The 21,002-nt window shown below is 32.1% G+C and overlaps 1 protein-coding gene across 3 annotated transcripts in view; it reads right to left on the bottom strand.

Annotated features, from left to right (window-relative positions):
* The window catches only part of LOC126771043 (protein numb), a 29,810-nt gene that overhangs the window by 7,968 nt on the left and 840 nt on the right, over positions 1-21,002 (bottom strand). The window contains exons 1-2 of one of the 3 annotated variants that reach the window (XM_050490713.1): positions 11,975-12,242; positions 55-330 (exon numbers count right to left, since the gene is read on the bottom strand). In XM_050490713.1, coding sequence (XP_050346670.1) covers positions 55-261 — 207 coding nt within the window. In that variant the 5' untranslated portion in view covers positions 262-330; positions 11,975-12,242. Of the gene's footprint in view, positions 1-54; positions 331-5,764; positions 6,698-11,974; positions 12,243-21,002 lie in introns of those variants that run through there. The other 2 variants (XM_050490712.1, XM_050490714.1) reach the window with 2 other exon arrangements.

The raw sequence follows: 21,002 nt of genomic DNA, 5'->3' as shown, positions 1-21,002 counted from the left end.
CTTATAGAATTAACTTTATTAATTGGATATTAAAGTAAAAATAGAACTACTTACCCGGAGAACTTTTAGCGCCTCTTCGCAAACCTGCATGCCCCGGGATTCGAAAACCTCAACGCATCCGAGGTACTTAACGGGGAAGGTGCAGGTGCCGGCGCGCACGGCAGCCTCGTCCGCGTGCCATTGGTGCGGGCGCGCGGACTCTGGCGGGGAGCCCTTGCGGCGGCGGAAGGACTCGCGGAAGGAGCGTCGCAGCCGCTCCATGCCGGCGCGCGGCGGCGACAGCGCGGCCCCGGCGCGCGCCCGCCTCAACGAACTGCGCACTGACGACTTCTGAAATACCATTATAAGTAATTTAGTCTAAAATTCCTAATATTTTGCTGAGTAATTAAAACCTATTAGTTAATTTAAATAGATAATATTAATACATTGTAATTTATTATTATAACGTAAAACTTGAAATGGTTTTTGCATTTATTGTATTTAATAGTTTTTTTAAATATCTACTACGTAAGTCTATAAAAAATGTACTACACTACTTATCCCATTGATATGGATCTTTCATATTACGATAGTTTCTTTACATAGTAGGTACTTTTACCATATTCCCAATTATCATAAGCATAATGACACTTTCAAGCATGCGATTAAGGTCGTTCTCATAGATTAGGGCACTTACGACAGTTTATTGCAATCAAAGGTTCTGAATGTATTAATTTTTATTTTTAATAAAGCAATTCATATATTTTGCTCTGGTCACGGCATATAAGTACATTTATCTATACTTATCTAAAAATCACACGGTATTAATCTTAATAAATTGTACCTATTAAATAAATAATATACTAATTATTTGATTTACAAGATGTAATTTTGTTTGCCATGGCCAAGAGACTGATTGCCATGGCACTGGTTTTATAGTATATTTGTGTAGGTATTTTCATTACTAGCCAGCTAATGTATTTGCTCTATAGGTACTGATATTATAATTGTGAAGTGTGTGTTTGATTGAACGCGGTAATCTCGGTACCTTCAAGGCGATTGAAAAAATATTTTTGCCTTTTGCCCATTAATAGAGAAAGGTTATAATAGATTATATAACATTAGGTACTCTACGACCTACGGGGAACAGTTACATTTAACACGGGTGAAACCGCGTGACATAGCTCGTTATCTCACTAGTGTCTACTCAATCAATATTTACTTTATTTGAACCACTTACTACTCGAAAAAACTTTCTCTAGACAAACAGAGCAACAAATTCAATTTAGGTGTGGGTATTTGTATCCGCCTTTACAAACCTTAATATTTCTCGAAAGTTCCATTTGAACATATATTAAAACGTTCATTCAAGATATACTGGTGGTAGGGCTTTGTTCAAGCTCGTCTGGGTAGGTTTTTTTTTTATATAGAATAGGAAGACGGACGAGCATATGGGCCACTTGTTGGTAAGTGGTCACCAACGCCCATAGACATTGGCATTGTAGGAAATGTTAACCATCGCTTACATCGCCAATGAGCCACCAACCTTGGGAACTTAGATGTTATATCCCTTGTGCCTGTAATTAATTACACCCACTTACAGGTGCCACCCACTCATCAGATACTCTACCGCAAAACAGCAGTACTTGGTATTGTTGTGTTCCGGTTTGAAGGGTGAGTGAGCCAGTGTAATCACAGGCACAAGGGATATAACATCTTAGTTCCCAAGGTTAGTGGCACATGGCGTATATATATAAAAGGAGAATTTTACAAGCACCTTTGAATCATCAATCAATCGTTTGTCATTTCACAAGATTAAAAATGTACTACTCTCGGTTCGGAATGTTGTTTCTACCGAGAAGAACCGACAAGAAAATCAGAACATTCGACAAGAGGAGTAAAGACAAATAAACAACTTTGACCATGAGTAGACGCGACATAATTGGTTGGTTGGTTGGAGACCTTAATTAAACTATGATTTCCATTATGGATTCGTGAAAAAATGGCGTCTAAATGTCGGCGAAGCTATTTTTAAAACTTTGGATTTAAAATTAAAGTGGATATAACTTGTTTTTGGAGGTGCTGTATTATAAATAAAGATATAAAAAATAAGGAACTGCTTATAGTGCATAATATAGCAGAGCTATTAGCAAATCGCATTATATACGTGAATCCGAGTTTTGGTTATGTTTACTCCTTCCATTGGTATAGGGAATACATGTAATGATCATTCTGTCTGTATAAAATTTATTATAATGATTGAACATTAAAATAAATTTTATAGAAGTTTCAGAACGCTTATTTTCAAAAATACCTACACTATAACTGACTTCAACGTACGTTAGCACAAGTTGTTTGCTTAAGAGACGGCGGGACAACTTACGAAGCAAATAGGTAGTGCGATGTGTACTTGATTCTGTAAATAGACACCATTGTGTTTATATGGCTTTCGGAGAGCGGTTGAATGCTTCTAGTCATTCTTGAGGGATTTAAACTTTATGTATAAATTTCAATGACGTTTTTACTAAAACAACTTATCATGAAAGAGAACTGAAGAAAAAATAATTACGTTATATAGCTTATTTATTGCGAAAGGTATGTGTAGACTGTATGACATGGAGCTTAACCGGCTTTAACTAGTAGAGGGCAGAGAAGTAACGTTTAACGCGGGTGAAATCGCGCGGAGTTGCGTGTATTATTACACAAATTTCGAGTAACAATTAAAGTTATAATTGGTTAGACTATTGCTGTTTGTTACCTTATCAGGATTATACCACGAAACTGAGCGTAATGAATAATATTTATATATAGATATCCTGAGTAATGAGCTAATGTACACTGGGTATCAGTCGTCAAGTGTCCTTAAATTTGTTTTTACACTAAACACATTTTTTTTTATATTTGTTTGTTTTTATTATATAATTGTCATATCTAATTGTTTTTTTAAGAAATATTATTATAAAATTCGTTTTATAATATAGAGAATAAAGACTAATTAAAAATTAAATTAAAAATAAAATTGACGGAAACAGAGTTGCGGGATTTTCAGTTTATTAATATAAAAGTTCTAAACATTATTTAATGTCGCAATGCAGTTGATATTTAAGATAATTAAAATTTTATCTCATATTAAAATTTGCGAAAGCCTAAATAAGGCACCTGTGATTGGACGACGACGATAAGATTGTGAATAATTATCAAATAATATACATAAATCCTTGTGACAGAACGTTGCTGTGACTTACGTCATTTTGCCATTGGTTCGAGCATCGCTCGCACAAAGTTATCCTGAGAGTAACTCGCATACATTAATCAGTCTAGTCGATAGAATTATACGAGTTGAATATGTAATCGTTTTCTTGTTACTTATTATATTTGTAGAACAATGAAGCAGTATTCAATAAGTATTATTGAAACGAGAGATAGTCAGATAGGATAATCATTGCATGTTTTTTTTTATTAGTGAATTGTTTTGCGGTATTAAAACCTGTTTATTTTGGTAACTAAAAACTTAAATTATTTTGAACGATTGCAATAAATCGAATCAAAATATAAGTGTACTTTTTCATATTTATTTAATTTAGTGTTAAAATTCGTGAAATAGAGGTCATGTTGATATGTTTTATTATAACAATTAACAGATGTTCAAGAGTGTACATTAAAAACATTAACATATTACAGAAGATAATGGCCATATTATAAAGTTGGGATACATAAAGTACAAAAATCACACATTGTGAATCCTCTTCAACGCTACCCTATTTTCAACACGAGCGAACTCAAGAGCCGTATTAATTTTAAAACCCAGATGACCAAACCGCTACGTGTTTGCATTACACATCTCTATTTCACAAAACATTGTTTCAACAAATTGAATTTTTAAAGGTCGCTAACTTATTACGTTATTGTGAAATTTATTATTTATCTTCATTCTCATGGCACGCTTTTGTATTTCAATTTTATAGCTCTTTTATAAATCATTTTGATTTAGAAAATAATTTAGAAACCTACTTAAAAACGTATTGAAAGATTTAAATCTTGATCTTGAAGTAGTAGTGACGTCCTCATTGGTCGCATATATTTTCTTTGATTAGCAATAATCAATGTAACTGTTTATGGATTTTGTTTTTATTTTTGAAAAACGTAACAGCCGATTTACGTGATTTAAGCTTTGTTACTAAATAAAAAATTAGAAAACACGTTTTTTTACATAAAAATGGTTGTTTATATGAATCCTTTTGATTATATAATGTATTAATACATTGGTCAGTATTTTAGTGATGTTACAAGATATTCTAATCAATATATAAAAACCTATCGTATTCCAAACGATGATGGAGTAAAGTATAACAATATATAATACAATTCTAGATTAATCTACCTTTATATTATAATATCAATCCACCAAACTTATATCCAATTTAATTTTTCTTCTTAATAAATTACTCATTCAAAATGATTTTTTTTCTCGAATCCACAAAGATTATTTAAGATCTCCCACCAATGATATCACGCCAATGTCAAAGTTATTTAGTAGTCTTTACTTTTCCTGTTATCGGAATAGGCTATATCGTTCTACCTGGCGGATATATCATTATGTATTTTCTCAAGTATTTAACTTGATTCTCAAATACTAATGCTTTCTCTCTGCTTAGATTAACATACTATCATCAGAAAAACTAACTAATAAGCATTCTCAAATTGCTTTAATAACATTACCCCCTGATTATACTACACGTAGAACAGCTTTCTTAATTCACACTACTTCTTTTTTCTATATATTTTTCTACTTTACAGTTAATATAAAATGTACTTACCTAATATTCTAAAAGCTTATTTTGCTAAAATAATAATTTTCATATTTAATAATAATTTGACTCAGCTAAGAGTCAGTAAAAACAAAATTCATTATAAACAAAACGATACAGCATAATTAATTGATGACAAATAAATTGAAGTGTTAGGTAACGGATTTTTTGGTAATCGAAGTGATTCATTTTATACATATGTATTTATTTCGTAAAGATATGTGATTAAAAGAGGGTCTTTAAAATTGTCCACTATACAGTATATAAAAAAAACCTTAGCCATGCATCAACGTGGCTTCTCAATAAATATTTTATAGAAATAGATAATTTCAACGAAAAAGAAGCATTCGAATGCTGTATACTTCAACCTTGAAAATATAAATACCGGTCAGTCTACGATACTGACAACTGTAAACTCGGACAACGACAATTGAATTAAATCAATTACTCCGAATTATGTAACCAATTTAAGCCAGAAACGTTAATTAATTACACTCAGTTGCTAAGATTGTTAATTAAAGTTTCTGCGTTTAAAACTGGTTTGAAGTTAGAAGGACTTTGTCGAAAATTTACTTTTTTGTAACTTTAAAATATTTTAAGCCCATTAATGATTTTTTCGTCTCTTTCGAGATTAAGGTTACGTTTGCAGCTGCCGTTGTTCAAAGCAGGACAAAAATTTCAAATCCTTTATAATAAGAACGAATTTCGAAAAGATTTAACATAAAACCTAAAACAATTGATTTTTAACGAAAGGTCATAAAGCCATTCTTCAAAATGACATTCAACAATTTAAAAATTGAATAAAGTAACAGCCATGAATTATGAATGCACATTTTGCGTCTTCAGTATGACGTCATGTATTCTATTGTGTTTAATCAGAAACAATTATCGGTTTTCAAAGCCATTTGATTCGTCCAAGTGTATTGGCACAATAGATACCTATTAATACATTAATGACAAATGAAAAGAAATCGTACCATTTTCAGATCTGCATTTTGAGTTTGGACACGATCAAGCGGCTCATGCGGAGATGAACCCTGGTTGCCCATCTTGAATATTCCTTTCACTGACTCGGACAGGTAATAATTCTCACACACTTAATTAACTTCACATATTTCCTTTAAACACTTTAAAATCACGTACAATGGACCTTAGCACGTTTTAAATATAACACGACTATAACGGCTGTTTCGTAATACTACGATCATGTGTAAACTTATTATTTAACATACGTTTAATCTTCATTTGACGAACTGTTGTTATTCGTATCAAAAAGATATAATTATTACGAAGAATTTGATACTCAACAAACATGGCAAAGCTTAAACAAACAATATTGTAGATCTGCGGTATGTAGTGACCTTGACGACTAGTTCTTATTAAACTGCTTTTCACGTTTCACACTCATTAATCACATCCAAATTAATTGTTCAAATCACTATCCAGCATTATTTTAAATCAGACAATTATTATAAATTAAAACTAATACGTTATTTTTTAATCTGATGATTTTAAGATGCGGTAGTCACAAAAACGAAATCGTGTGAATTCGTTAACAATAAAATTTAAAAACGGGGGTCAACTTTTCCCACAAACGATGAATAAACGCTGAGAGGCACATTGAACCCGGCACCCGGTTCGCGGGGGGAGAGAGGTAGGTAGGTAGCTGGGAACGACAGCCGATGCCAGCTGAACGTTATTTTTTCCCACAGCATTGTTCTTTGGACCGTAGCATGTAGCGTTTACAAAATTAATCCACTTTTAGTACACAAACTAAGCACTGTTTTATTACTGCTTTGATACTACACTACATTTTGACTAGAGAAAGATTTTTGTAGTAAAGACGTAAAGCTTATAGTTAAAACAGCGCGCGCGCCGCGCGTGAGGCGGACAACTTTACTGTCGTACTGACGCGTCGTACGGCATGCGGTGTGCGTGAAATGTGAATCGCACAAACCCTGCAGTGTAGTCCCCGTCCGCCCCATACCGCGCCCCGCGGCCGACCGGTCCTTTGCATTGTCAAGATTGACGAACGGTGAGATCATCAGCCATACACACTTTTCATTTAGATGGGTTCTAATACATTTATTCAATCCAGGAAATCATTCGTGCTTATTGTGTTTGATTAAATTACGTTGAGACGAAGAAATACATCTTCGATCACAAATGTCAATCTTTGCCGAAAAATTACAAAATCAACTGAGCCAAGGTATGTACTTGTATCAAAATTCCAAAGATGTTCTACACATGCGCCCACACAACAGCTGTTATGGCGCGTGCGAGTGGGACGGACGCAGGTGGTACTGACAAAAGCTTTTTGAGCCATTGGCATCTAAACACATGTCGCACATGAGTACTTGTTGAGTGAAAAGCGAATTATTTTAGCAGCTCTTAATAAATTAGATGACTGGATGAGAAATCCGGTATATTAAATCCGTTTCTTTATGTAATCTCCCTTTGAGTCATACAGGTCAAACATACGTCATCTCGCTTGGGAGTGGGTTCAAATGTTTTATTTACATTACAGTAACAGATTTACTAAAATTTAGGATGCCTGACACTATACGCACATTACATTGTACACACACATTGCGTTGAGTAAATACAATCTCGAATTTCAAAATAATCTATTTTTTCTTTGAATTTTTTTAAACTATCAATTGGATTATCGTTAACATGATTGTAGTAGATAAGGAGCAAGAGTTGATATATACAAGTCTTATATTCGTCATTTAAAGACTTACTCTTTTCATCGCAAGCTATATCATTTTGTTATAAATATTATAGCCATTATATTTGCTTGATAACTGCCAAGACCTACTAACCTCATTATTAGTAAACTATTAGGAATAAATTATTTACTACCGAAGTTGGAAATTACATATCAAGATGCAAAGGAAGAAATATTTATTTTACATTTATTGTAAGCAAATTGTGTTTGCTATTTTAATTGATGTATATTTTATTTTTATTGATCTATTTGTCAATGCTATTCAACTAAAAGTCATGTAGAGGCTACAGAATCAATCACGTTTAGATTTGCTATAATCTGTATCTTTATTGATATTTGACAGTCTTTTATATAAATATAAAAGATAGGTTACGTTGCAAATTACATTAGTTAAGATTATTATTTCAGTATAAGTCGTAGCATGTTTAATGTTTTAAGGACAAAATAACCTGTATAATATAATTTAATATAGTCTCCTGCAGAGCATACTTAATTAACTGTTGGTATCGTTCGGGGAAACCCTTTAGGTTCGTAATGTTGCAGTTAAAACGTAACTTTTCAGACTTCTAATACTTAAAACCGGGTAAAAGGATTAATTGAAGGGGTTTTAAGCTGGGTGCACAATACATTATTACTATCCTTATTTCGCTAGACTCATTCAGCAGCTCAATAAGTCTGTATATTTTCCTTTTTTTTCATGACTTCAGGTACTGTCGACTTCATAAACATCTCTCGACCACCTGTTATTTCAGCTCGTTATACGGAAACTAAAACTGGAATATCATCTAGCTTAGATACCGCTATCCTGCCCTGAAAATCCTCGTAAAATCACTCCCTCTAATAAAGATGATGAACACATTTTCCCGATTTCGGGATAAAAAACTTTTGTCTGAGAGATAAAAAAACTTTTGTCTGAGACGTACTCACAGCACTGCGTCACAGCACTTGACAACGGACCTCACTAGCCGATTGAGGAGATCGAGATGCAGTCTACGTGACAGGAGCAACATGTGTGCGGAACTTGTTTACCAAACCATGTATGCACCCCAAGAGGGTGCTATCAATACAAGCTACGCGCTTCCCTAAACCTTTCTAAGGTAGAAAGGTTTAGGTCAACCTTTATAGGCTTGATTATATCAAATTATTGTATTATAATACGAACAACATTATAATACATGCGAAGTTACAAATCAACACAACGATGTCTAAAATTAGGTTAAAATCGATTACATAGATTTGTTTACATTCCAACCGTGTTAGATACATACAAGTGAAGTTAATATAAAGCGCGTTTAAAGTGTTTCGAATAACGTGGTCTTCCTCTCAAAATTCGTAGAAATAGATTTACCGAACCTCATTTTGGTTTTGAGGAAAATTACAATTGGTTTATTAATATCCATCAATATAAAATATTTGCTTCTTACACATTCGACACAAAACAAAAACCGTGGTATTCCCAATCAGTCTGTCTACTGGTTAATTATTTAAAAAAAAAAAACTAGCAACATTATATAACTATGATAACATTATAATTATTTAGTTACTTCTAAGTAACCTAAGACAGAAGTTTAAATTTTACGTTTTAGTTATCTTTGTATTTCTATTTAGTAATTATATTTAGGATTGATTAATCCCTCAAAATTAAATAAAAATACATTCATTCCTAAAAATTTAATTGCAAATAGTTTTAGTTTAAAATTTTAATGGGTAAACTTCAAGATTCAAACCTGTAGTACGTTTGCTTGGCGCAGTCTTTATGAATTCTGAACATGCGCCAGCCATTATATATAAGCGCAATTTAAATAATCCTATAGCATATACACTTCATGTGTTCAATTCGTAATTTGCTGGTATTTTAAATTAACTCGATGAAACAATGGTTTATTGAAGCCAAAACGTTGTGCAGATGAAACGGAGGACACTGACATGGTTACGCTTATAGAGACCATAAAATTGCCGACTCTATTATTATCTATTCAGAAGTTTCCGCCAACTATTTTAGAGCATTCATCGAAACAACCGTTATGCAACGTCAGGGTTGATGGCATTCAAAAATAAATATTAAAATATGTTAAGATAACGACTACATTTGCACGATGCAATTACCAATTATGTTCAGTTTTGATTGTTAATTGTAATGTTTTTTCTAAATTAAAATAAGATAATGTATCATTGCTCATACTTGGTGTCCTAGATGAAATATTTACTAGGGTTATACATTATTCTATTTAAAAAAAAAGTTTTGATTTTTTTTTCTTATACATATAATAAAGTATTGAATAAATAATCAATATATATAACTACAACTAGTTGCTTGAAACGTAACATGTAAATTCATTAATCGCTGTTTTTCTTCTACACCAGACAGAGAAATTAAAGAACCGTATGACTAACCCTACACGGTTATGCATGTCCAGTTAATTTTTATAACGGCTATACCACTTCTTTTGGCAAGGTTATGAAACCTAGTTGTACCTGCTTTGCTAAATTTGTAGGAGAATCGCTTTTATTCGAGTTATAAACTCCACAATATTATGATCACGTTCGCAGCAAAGCGGATGTCACGATTATGTGAAAAGACTGACAAAGTAGGCTTTCAACGGTCTTAACGAGGCGTCAGTTGTGAACTATCATTCATAACGATCGGATAACTTGTATATCCAACGAGAGTTTTATACCTAACAATAAAAAAAAATTGTGATTGTGTTTCAAATCTGCAATCAAGCATTAATTCTTAATACAGATAAACAGAACAATTCTTAAAGATAAATATTTAACAAAAATAAAATTCTGTTTTTATTAAAACGGCGCAGTACGGAGACGAAGCAATGACAGCATGGACCATGTTTAGCTGGAGGAGATTATACAGTGGGAGAGGTGTAGAAAATGGGGAAGAGACTCGATTAGAGATTCCGGCGGACAGTAGGCAATTAGTGTACAACGTGTATGTTTACTTCAGTCGGCGACCTGGCAGAAGCGCGAAAACTTCGTTAACGAAAACTGCGCGCGCAACCATGCTACCAAGAGACATAGTTGCGGATATCATAAGAGACAAATATCGGAATTGAAATGTTTGCATTTATTTTGTATTTTTTAATAATAATGAATTTATTTATACACCGAACTAACGTCAGATAAAATCGACGACGAAAATATTTAAAAAATTGATTTATTTTAAATATTTTAAAAGCAAAATATACGACATTGCTATCTCTGCATTTATTTTTTTTGTACAAAATGTGTTAGTTTTTCATTAAGATTTTTAAGTAATCAGCAATTATACGATATCAATTATTGGCAATTTTTGTGTTTTCAACATTTGCAATTCATCAGAATTCTATATAAAACACAACATTGAAACAACCGTCGTTAACTTAAGATAATTACAATATTTTTGTTAACAAAGCTTGTTGACAACACAAAAGTTTCCAATTATCCCTCGGTGAAGAAGCAGCTGAGCTAACTTTGAATTTTATAGTAAAAAAATTACAGTATCAAAAACTTCAGCTCCATCGACAAAAAGCTAGTATGTTTGGGTGAAATCTTGCAACAGAAGATTTAAAGTTTCAAAAAGCTTGTAAAGCTACGCGACAAAAGAATAATAAGATAAGCGACAAAAGCTTGAGGACTCAGGTCGAACCTCCGAAATTCATATAATGAGACGGCCTCTGTACCGTTGAGTTATTAACACGTGTGTATGATATTTTATAAAAGTGAATAATATATTTAAATTTTTCCCATTGTATTGATCTCAATTCTAATATTGTATATGATGTTACATTATGTACAATTGTTTTCAAATGGTAAATAATCATATTAAATACATATGTATCTATTATAATTATCATTATATTATTATCACAATGATAAAGTATTTACCTGTGTAAATAGTTTTGTTTACGTTTTTGTCATTCAAGACATCGTTTTCAACGTTTCGACATACAAAATTAATGAATTAATTCTTTGTAAATTATATAATGAAGTGGTTTTTGGCCATGACCTTAATTTGCTGGGACATGAAAATTAATTATGTTGAAAATCGTTAGCATTTAGTAATTAAGATAGTTTTTATTCGATTTCTCAATTTTATAGTAATGCGTAGTAAATAAATAATGATTTAAAATAAATATAATGTAATATAACATAAACGTAATTTTTTAAGGTAAATTAATAAGAATAAATTTTTTAAATAAAATATTGGTTATCTTTTTGTTTTACGATTTAAACATTAAACGAAACAACTCTCTGAAGGTATCATTTTATTGTCTAATATGACCATTTTTAATATTTAATTAGTTGCGTTCGAGTAACGTGTAAGGAATTATACATATTCCTTGAAAGTTAAATAATAAGTTCTCTTTGTAATTGCATGTAGCACAATGCAAATAATTGCATAGTATATTAAATGCATAAAGCTGTCGGCTTTATTTGGATTATGTCACGGGAGAATACTTACAATGTATAATGCTCCTTGAAAATTCCAAAAATAACACTTTTCACTGAACTAAAATAAAACCGTATTGTTTACAAAAACAATACCAGCACTTTTTTTGTGTAACTAAAGCCGTACACTCGAGATGTTTGAACTTTTTTTATTATTTGGTACTACGTATCGCACCAAATATGATTCTGGGAGATTTAGACGCCCTAAGATGAAGTGTAGACGTCGCTAATTACTTTACTGCACTGACTATTTCAGGCGTGCGAACACGCGAAAGCCAAGCACACTCTGATTCACACGGAACAACTCGCGCGAATGTTTCGACACCTCAGATATTGATGAAGGTTAAACCTTCTTGTTCTATAAAAAGGCACAGTTGGCTCAGGCCTTTTTTTCTAGAACTTAATTCAAACATGTTTATGTTCTGTTTCAAATATCAAAAATGAAAACAGTCTTACTTTCAAGGACGAAATAACAACAATGTTCACGGGTTTGTTGTGTACCATGTAAAAGTAGGATTAACTGGTGGTAGGGCTTTGAGCAAAGACGTCTGGGTATGTACCACCCACTCAGGGTGGTATCTACCCAGTGTGGTGAGAGGTGGTGGGTCAGATATTCTACCGCAAAACAGCAGTACTTGATATTGTTGTCTTCCGGTGAAAGGTGAGTGAGCCAGTGTAATTACAGGCACAAGGGACATAACATCTTAGTTCGCAAGGTTGGTAGCGCATTGGCGATGTAACAGATGGTTAACATTTTTTACAATACCAATGTCTATGGGCGTTGGTGACTACTTACCATCAGGTGGCCCATATGCTAGTCCGCCTATCTATACTGTTAAAAAAAAAATTGGCTTAGATGCAATTTCTTCTGACCACACCCAAAGCCCAGTTTAACGACCGTACATTTAGTTACACTGGCTCACTCATTGATAAAACCAGACACAAAAATACTAAGTAGGTATTGCTGTATAGCGGTAGAATATTTGATGAGTGATTAGGCCTAACCAGTTGGGCTTGTACAAAGGCCTACGATTCAAAACATAATCCAGATCGAAATGAATCAACACATTATCAGTTGTTTATTATGCGTATGAGATGCAGTTCATTTACGTTTTTAGTACGTACAATTACGTTTCTGAACGTCAGCGTTCAAAGTTCGTAAATAGGTACGTAACTAAGTACATCCAAAGAACGCATATTACATTAAAAAACTCAAAATTCTAGTATGAAGATTGACAAATAAAACTTCAATAATTCGACAAATTGCATTGATTTCCATTATAGGAAATTAAAATTGATTTGAGTGTGATTGGATCTAGTTGTTGAGTAATTAATAAACGCCCATGGTCGTAAATGCAAACAGTTTTCTATAACACAAATACAAAAATACAAATTATATGCCCAACAAGATACAAGATGGCACTCCCATACAAGTTTAAAGATTTATTTTCTTTCATCTACTCGGAACTCGTTTGCCTTTGCTTTTTCTATGAATTTGAATAAAGTGAAAAGATAAGTAAAAGTAGTTAATAATACTTGAACGATTATAAAACGATATATACATTTTTCCATGTAGAAACATTTTTCGTTGATTTTCGATTTAATTATTGCATCTTTTCTCTCTTTTATTCCACGACGGAATTATGACAATATATCAATAATTTTTTTAATAATATAAATGGGACATAATATAAATGAGACGTATTTTTTGTAATGTCAAACTGAAAAAATTACTAAAACAATATTGCATGATGCAGCGTGTTTGAAGGTTTTAATATATATAATTATTAAAATATAAGAAGCTGCACGTCGCAGTTTCACTCTCTTTAAATTTAAACTATTGACTGTTTGATTTAATTTAATGTTCTTGTGTTATATAAAAGTTGCTTGTGCATAAACATACGCATGCAGCATAGATGCACAATAGTAAGATGAAATTAGGCAATCTTCGCAAAATGAATAAACGTCAAGATTATCTGACAAAAGCTATATATGATATAAGTATATGATGGCGTATTAGATTAAATTCAACAAATATAACATATATCTTTAAAAATAATTAAAACATTTACAACACGAACAAAAACGATGACAAATTTCTAATGGTATATTATTTGATTAAAAAAATACGATACGAATTTTCATTATGATGTACGTATGTATCGTTCGGCTCCTGCTTCTAATCTAAAATAAATTTGAATTAATTTATTATTTTTCTTATACAACGTTACCTATATTATTATAACAACAGTATTTGTCTTCTCAAGTTTGTTTAAAATTATTGATAACTTTCAAATCAAAGAGCGAAGGGTAATATAGCGTTATCTAGAGAGAACACTCACTCTTTCATATGCATTTAATCAGACTATAAAAACGCAATATAAATTTAACTTACTTAAATAAGATAATAATTCAAAACAATTTAAATATTACAAATTATCATAGACACATACGTATTGCAAACGTGTTATGCTATTAAAAATCTAAATATGTAGGTATAATGTAAATATAAAAATTCGTAAGTCGTGTGTGTTTACATTAAATATATTTGCATGTAGATCAATTGAGGGGGCTAAATTAATTAGATAACAAGTTAAGTTCGTTTTTACATTAACCTGAAATGGTCTGAACATTTGCAGATGTTTGATGTTCGAACAGTTTTACTTAAATATGTCATCTCACCGTTATAGAGGACCATGTCGAGGCTTAGAATTTTCTCGCTACTCTGAGACACCCTCAAGGTGTAGTAGCAGTACTGCTGGGGCCGACCAGCCGTCGGGAGCGTCACGATAACATACGTAAGCGATCAGTGTATGGTCTGGCACTCGGCCAAGGTCCCCCTTTTTCGTACTCCGTTTAGGGTAGGGTATAGTAGAGGCGTAAATTAGTTTCATTTATACAAATTAAACTATTTTACACCAGCGTCAATAAAAAAGTTTGTTTTAGATTTTTTGAATCACATCTTTTTGTTTACTTACAATCTATAAAAAAGTTATGTTAGTTAAACTGTATGTCTTCTGTTAATTTGTATAAACTTTGTAAAGGTAAATTAAAACCTAATTTCAATGGATAAATAAATAGCAGAATGGGTTGACGAGTGAACTGGTGAAGAGGACTGGTGGAGCAAACTGGGAAATTGGTGGTATGGGTTTTTTACTACCTACTTTGTTGTAACTCGCCGATAAATGGCTTTGCAGCACATAAACTTTTATACCCTTCAACCCATCGCCATAACACAGGTACAATTGTACATATAAAGCATACGTCACAGGTAAGAAAACGTCCGTCGGGTTTTGCTAGCCCTCTATAAAAAAATCCGAAAGTGGAATGACTCAATACTATGGAAAAAAGGTTGCGGTTGTATGATTAGTTTTTAAATTTACGGTTTTAATAATATGTTTACATTGTGTTTGACTATAAAATTACATAGACAAGCTTTCGAACAGTAATTTTAAAATCCTTACTAATATTATAAATTTGAAATTAAGTGTGTTTGCTTGTTACTCTTTCACATGTTAAGTACTCATCCAAACATCATGAAATTTTGCATTCTCAATGCAAAATCAGGGGTACAGAAAACGTCATACGGTACCTAAAACCTCTATTAAACATGCGGGCGAAGCCAGGGCCGGAAATTAGTTCAATATAAATCTCCAAAATTTAATTTGCTTTAAAATTACGTATTCAAGGTTATGTATAAAATATACTTCATCCCAGGAAGCCCGTCGTGTTTATAAAAACTACATCTCCATACCAAATGAATTACAAAGTCCACGTGAGTTGGGTCGACGCAGCTCGTATATTATAAATAGCTTAAAAATGTAACAGATATAATCAGTATGTTACAAACGTAATATCCCTACTTAAAATCTAAACAACTTAAAATAGGTTCCACGTGCAATATATTTTTGTTGTATAATATTAAAATAAAAAAAAACACTTTAGTTTTAGTTATGTGCAGTTGCACGGTAGGAAAGATTTTTGTATGTATTAAATAACAGCTATATATAAAAAAATAACTTAAGTTAAACAAATGATACTGTTTGAAGTATATTTTTTATTTGTTCTTTTAAATTAAATAAAAGCAAATTATAATTGTTCCTAAGAAATTTTAGATATTTTCAACTCATTAAATATTAAAATAAACAGCTGCTTTATGGGTGATATTTCTTTGTAAGGTAGCGCATTCAATTATTGTTTACCTTGTAACAATATTGAATCATTGTTATTCGTTATTATTTAAACAACGCAGTAAGATTGAACTATTTTTTAAATCCTATACTAGTCGGACCATCAATTCTTGACGCATTTCTGTTCCCTATCTATCTAAATGACTATCTTTCTTGTCTTATCTGATAGGTAACAATAAGGTGATAGCAATGTTCCCTGGTGATCATTGATTATTTACACGTAAACATATAAATAAATATTATCAATTAAAATTGGAATAAGTATAAGAGGAATGTAACTTAAACGTAAATATCATTCGAATTTTAGCCTGCAATGTATGCAAAAAGTGGTCGTTCTTCATACAAAAAAGGCGATATTGAACTAGCGATACTATATCAAAGAACTGATATCCTATCAGCATATAAAGTTAATTACTATTTATGAATACGCTTGCCTAGATTATTTTGGCTATTTTCATAATAAATAATAAAAACAAAGATCGCGATTGTGCCCATTTAAAGGATTACACAATTTTTATACATTTTTATAACAACTATTTAGATATCAATAACATATTTTGCAAAATTAAAAACCTAACTAATAAATAAATAATATACATTTTTGTACATAAAATCAATTAAATATTTCGTAAAGGTATTTTCCAAAAATAAATAATAGGTATTGTAAAAACTTGAAAACGCTATTACAACGCTATTACGCAGAATGTATTTTTAGTACATATTTTGTTTTTGTAAAGAAATAACTCTTTTATATGAGAAACGGCTGAGGTTGATATTTTTTTATCATTGTACATTGTATTGGTAAAAGGTGAGAATTTTTGAACTTTGGTTTCTCTTTTAGATTGTTTCAATGTAAATGAGAAACTCGACGTGTGCCAAAGGAAATAATAATAATATTCTAAATTCTTAACTTTTGTTGTTCAAAATTTAGTTTTTACTTGGGTTTTTAGCTTTTGAATAATGAATATATTCATTTGAATAATTGATTATATTATAATTCAACTCGTCCTCGGTAGTTAAGGAAAATATCGGGAGGAAATCTGCATGTGTCAGATTATAGCTGCCACATGTGTGTCCACCAACCCACATTGAAGCGGAGTGGTGGAATTAGTCCGGTAGTTACATGTGCGGGCTGTACTTTACTATTATTGACTAAGTTTCTAGTAATGCCAAATTTAAGCCAACACATATGTATAGTTGAGTTGTATCCTATCGTATTATCTTGTCTTGTCTTTAATATTCTTTTTATTCCTCTCTCACATTGTGAACGCATACATTTTATTTCAAGATGCGAGATCTAAGTAGCGTATTTTGGAAGTCATCCAGGTAAAAAACAGCCAGCGATATAAAATTTTCCACGATTGAAACCATGTTTTTTTTCATTATATTAAGATATGAAAATTGATAGTTCGACCATTGAAGGTTGTTGTTTTTGTGTTTGATGTAATAAAAGTGACTTGAGCGTCTTCACTCATCGTTTTAAAAACGTCATGCATGTATCTTACAAAATCTATCTCTATCAAAATAAATAACAAATTAACTTTAAGGATTTTTCCAAATAAAATATGTAATATCTGCAGCTTCCGACAAAGGTATATTTAACATTGCTTTTCAAATTGTATAGAACATTGTTTTTTTTTATAAAATTTATGTCATTTACCGGTGTCAAAATTCGATGTACTAACTAATATCAATACTCAGTATTAATGTGTTCTGGTATAAATAATATATGGGCCAGTGTTATTACAGGAACATTTATATTTTTAACAGTGCCAGGGTTCATTGGCGAAGTTGATTTCATGTTATGAGCTCAACAGGCAAATGTTGAACTTTGTCTTCCTAATAGTAACAGCCTGTGAATGTCCCACTGTTGGGCTAAGGCCTCCTCTCCCTTTTTGAGGAGAAGGTTAGGAGCTTATTCCACCACGCTGCTCCAATGCGGGTTGGACTAAACTAAATTTAAAAAAAAACCGCTTATCTCTTTACTATCATACTATTTTAAAATATCAATATTTAAAATAGCAGCCCCAGCATAGTTCCTCAAAAGTATGACCTTCGCGCTAATAGCAGGCGAATGTAATGCAGATGTCGATTTCTCAAACAGTTATTAACGTGTTTTAATATATGCCGATGAATAATTATTTATAATTCGCCAGACTGTTTTTCTTTTTTTTATCATCTATTAAATGAGTCTTGTATGTATATATAAATTTAGCATCCAGAAGTGAAAACTTATTTTATAAAAACCATGAATTGGTCTTTTTTAAAAATAGAACACAAATCATACAAATCTAAATATATATTATAGTTAGGAGATTCCTTGTTCCAAACAACAGTGTTGTTAAAAAAAAGAAAAATAAAAGAAGCGCGCTAATTTCAAACCGCCGCCATTTTGTTAGTGGACAGAAAGGTAAAGTAATTAATTCATTATTGGGGCGAATTGTGATTTATGATGTGTTCAAATGTGTTATTTGGAATTTTAAGAGTAATTGAGTAAGTTATATACATAAAATTGTATGATTAATGTTATATTTAAAAAAAAAGACCAATTCGAAGTTTTTATAAAATCAGTTTTCACTTCTGGATGTTAAATTCAGAAGTGGGATAAAGATACTTTTCCAAGCCCTTCAGGCCATTTATCCTCTACAATTGGATAGTTGAAATGTAACAAAGAAAAGCTAACTGGTGTGGCGTTTATAACGATTTAAATTTCCGTAAATTACTATGACTGATGAACACAGTAGATCTCAGAACAAATCTAGTCAATATGAGAGAGTCAGTGTTAGGTCGCGGGTAGAGTCTCGAGCACGAAGTTAATCTCATACTCGCCATTGTATGTCGGTTCTCGCACAAACCGACCTACAAACTGCCCTAATTCAACTGCTATTTGAGTTTTATTACAGAAGCTATCTACCTTTGTACGGTCTCTGATAGTGGTCCTAGAAGATACGTGATTTTAACTGATGGTTGGTGCTGATAGACGCGTGATCTTCACTGATGGGTAGCGCTGTTGGACTTTTGGTCATGGTAGACGTGTGGTCTTGGAAGACGAATGGTCTTCATTGACATTTGGTCATGGTGAACGTGTGGTCCTGGAAAATGCTCGGTCTTTTATTGACGTTTGGTCATGGTAGACGTATGGTCTTAGAAGAAGTATGGTCTTTGTTGACGTTTGGTCATGATGGACGTGTGGTCCTTTCAGACAGTTGGGACGCCTTCTATCTGCTGCTTTGGTCATAAAAAATATTTAAGGTGGCCATAAAGATATTTAAGGTGGTAATGGTGAAAATTAGTAATAAGCGCTCTCAGTTGTTATTTTTGTTTTACTAATTTGCTGTGTGTGCACAGAACAGTAAAAATAGTTAATTTTTACTGTTCTGTGTATTACTTTACTGGCTATGCGAATTGTAGTATATTCGTAGATATGCTAATGTTTTACATAATGACGAATGTTATCCAAGAGCAGAACTATTGTCGGTAGACCTGGATCCTTACGCTAAATGTTCTGGCTCGTTCGGGATATGTGGTGACTTCTTCAAGCCAAGTCAACGATTCTGTGCAACGAGGACGTGGCGATATTTGGAACGGCCGAGTTAGGATACTCCTTGGTCCAAATGACAGCTTGGTTAAAAAACACAGACAGACAAAAAGGTAAAGTAATTAATTAATAATTAGTGCAACTTGTGATGCTTTTAATGTGTTATTTGGAATTTTAAGAGTAATTGAGTGATTTATTTACATCAATTTGTATGATTTGTGTTCTATTTTAAAAAAAGACCAATTCGAAGTTTTTATAAAATCAGTTTTCACTTTTGAATGCTAAATATATTATATATTTATATTTGAGAAAAATGCAATTTTTAAAATAAATAAATTAAAATTTTGTAATTATTTTATTCTTAGAGACGAACGAAACTCGGTTGCTAAGGTATCCTCAAAATGGACATATTATACATGTTTTAAAATTTTATTTAGATTATAGATAACACAATTAAATATATATACAATTTCAGCTAAATATGATGATGCTTGATGTCATAATGATTATGTGGGATTTTGTAGTGCACAAGTATCTACGTAAACACGATTAATGCACTCTTTACACCATTATTCTCACAATTCAATGTTATGATGCAGAACAAATAATTCTATATGATTTCAGGCAGCAAGCTCTGAAATTGTAATGCAGGCCTGAAAGTGTAAACACTGACATCTACAGTCACTTCGTGGGTATTGGGAATTTTTCAAAGGAACATAATGATTGTTTATGAGCCTCTCGGGATTTGAACGAGGACATTTGGATCTGTGGCTGTAAGACTGACCAGGTTCCCTAGCTCAGTCAGCTAATCAGTATGTCAGCTCTTACTGGTGGTGGGGCTTTATGCAAGCTTGGCTGGTAGCAAAGGTATTCTACAGCAAAACAGCAGTACTTGGTATTGTTGTATTCTGGTTTGAAGGGTGTGTGAACCAGTGTAATTACAGGCATAAGGGATATAATAAATTAGTTCCCAAGGTTGGTGGCACATTGGCAATGTAAGCTATGGTTAACATCTCTTAAAATACAATCTTACAATGTCTATGAGTGCTGGTGACCACATACCATCCCCCTTGCTCATCCACCAACCTATTCCTATAATATATAATCAATTCATACATATAAATGATTTACTTCTTTTTCATTATAAGTTAATTTTAAGCAATTCAACTAATGGATTGACTTAAATAAAATATGTTGCTGGAGTTGATACATTGAAATGTATTTTTTTATTTTTTGTCATTTTTTTATTCTTTGTATTGGTTTTATTGCTATTTCTTTAAACACATTTTTGCATTAATAATAATTTTACGAAT

The sequence above is a fragment of the Nymphalis io genome, chromosome 10 (assembly GCF_905147045.1).
Source record: "Nymphalis io chromosome 10, ilAglIoxx1.1, whole genome shotgun sequence".
Taxonomy (NCBI): domain Eukaryota; kingdom Metazoa; phylum Arthropoda; class Insecta; order Lepidoptera; family Nymphalidae; genus Nymphalis; species Nymphalis io.
The sequence above is the reverse complement of the archived record's forward strand: the minus strand, read 5'-3'. Positions and strand labels throughout refer to the sequence as shown.